The following is a 1765-nucleotide window of genomic DNA, read 5'->3' as shown; positions in this document are numbered from 1 at the left end:
TATCCAACTCATATCGCTTCTGGTTCTTTTTCGACCATTTTGGCTTCCTCTTTGCTAGCCTTTGTACCGGCTACTCGGATTGAAGTGCATCTCTGTACTACCTAGACCGGCATTATGTGCAACCACGCCAGCTGACACTGCTGACAGCCAGCTCATTCAAGGAGGCTGCTTGACGCCTTTCAGGAAAGACGCATTCTCAAACCATGTCAACACGTTGACGCCATGCCCTTGAGATACTACGATGCCAGGAGAATCGAATGATACCAAACACGGTGTATACAGCAGACTTACACGGCCAGGAAAAAGGAAATAAACGAATTTGACGAGCATATTCGTCATGCTCAACCATTTGTTTACACAACTTTTTGAGCAGCGAAACATAACGAATTGCAAATCTCGACAGCCTCATGGGAGACTTTTGCAAAGGTGGCACAACATTAACTAAGGCATGGATGCTTTTTCGCCAACAGTTGAGCGCCTTTGTCGACGATTGCCACAGAAGCGTTTCCCTGATGTGTTGCTATGGCATCTGAGAGCAGAGAGATCTACGATAGTGTGCTATGACGCGCTTCTTATCGAGGTAGCCGGGCAAACGAGATGTAAGTTGTGCTCGTCAGGAAAATGCCATTGATATCCATGCTTGGGTCCAGTACTCTCTGTGAAACGATCGTTGTCAGCATCCCCTATGCTAAATTTCATGGGAACCTGCACTGTAAACGAGCAAGAAAGAGGGCGAGCAGAGTGAGAGTTGTTGTGTGCTCGTGATTTCCTTCGAACAGTTATAAAAAGACCCCGTTTGCCCGACCATTTCTGCTCTGGCTCTTCCCTGCTTTTCTTTCTGGCCTCTCTCTACTTACTGCGCCTTTGCTTTTCTTACTTTCTGCTTCTATTGACTCAAGAACTGCTGCTACACACACAAAGCTCTTTCTCAAGACTCACTTGTTTACCTTCTGCAACCATGGGCATTGCTGGTCTCCACGACCTTACCAAACCTATTCAGAATTCCGTTCATTTGAGCGAATTCGAAGGACAGACTGTTGGCATTGACGCTAACGGCTGGCTTCACAAGGCTGTCTTTGGCTTCGACTTTGATCCGAACATGGACGCTTTTGTTAACGCGTAAGTATCATTGTACCTTACTGCTGCTGATTTGCCCTGCAGGCACTGAAATTTTGGGAAATTTTTTGACACAGGTTGGTCGATTATTGTCTCCGACAAATCATGCTTCTCCTCCACTTTGGAATCAAGCCCTACCTGGTCTTTGATGGTGCTCCGCTCCCCATGAAGCAAGCTGCTCACGAAGAACGCAAGGCTCGCCGCGAAAAGGCTTTTAAGGAAGCTCAAAAGCTTATCAAGCAAGGAAATCGCAAGGCTGCTGTTGACCATCTCAAGAAGTCACTTGAAATTACCCTCGACGTCGTCCAGCAAGTCGCAAAGGTACGCGTCCTCAGCGATGTTGCTTGATTTATATGCTCATCCAAGTCTATAGATCTTGACTGACAAAGGCTTCCGCTGCTTGGTTGCTCCATTTGAAGCTGACGCTCAACTGACTTTCCTGATGGCCATGAAGAAGATCAGCGCAGTGATCACTGAAGATTCGGACTTGCTTGTCTATGGCTGTGACACGATCATTTTCAAACTCAACAATCAGACTGGTCAAGGCGTTCAAGTGAAAAGCAGAGACCTTGTCAAGATCCCTGGGTTCCAAGGCTGGACTCACGAACGATTCCGACACATGTGTATCCTTTCTGGATGTGACTACCTA

General features: G+C 47.0%; 1 protein-coding gene across 1 annotated transcript in view; it reads left to right on the top strand.

Annotated features, from left to right (window-relative positions):
* Window positions 1–958: 958 nt before the first annotated feature.
* VTP01DRAFT_4031 (uncharacterized protein) overlaps window positions 959–1765 on the top strand; it is a gene marked incomplete at both ends in the record, with an annotated part of 2192 nt that continues 1385 nt past the window's right edge. Inside the window, 3 exons of the mRNA XM_069382669.1 lie at window positions 959–1119; window positions 1194–1437; window positions 1490–1754. Coding sequence (XP_069235965.1) covers window positions 959–1119; window positions 1194–1437; window positions 1490–1754 — 670 coding nt within the window. The remainder of the gene's footprint in view (window positions 1120–1193; window positions 1438–1489; window positions 1755–1765) is intronic.

The sequence above is a fragment of the Rhizomucor pusillus genome (assembly GCF_041956525.1).
Source record: "Rhizomucor pusillus strain CBS 183.67 unplaced genomic scaffold VTP01scaffold_19, whole genome shotgun sequence".
Taxonomy (NCBI): Eukaryota; Fungi; Mucoromycota; class Mucoromycetes; order Mucorales; family Lichtheimiaceae; genus Rhizomucor; species Rhizomucor pusillus.
This window is presented reverse-complemented; position numbering and strand designations above follow the sequence as displayed.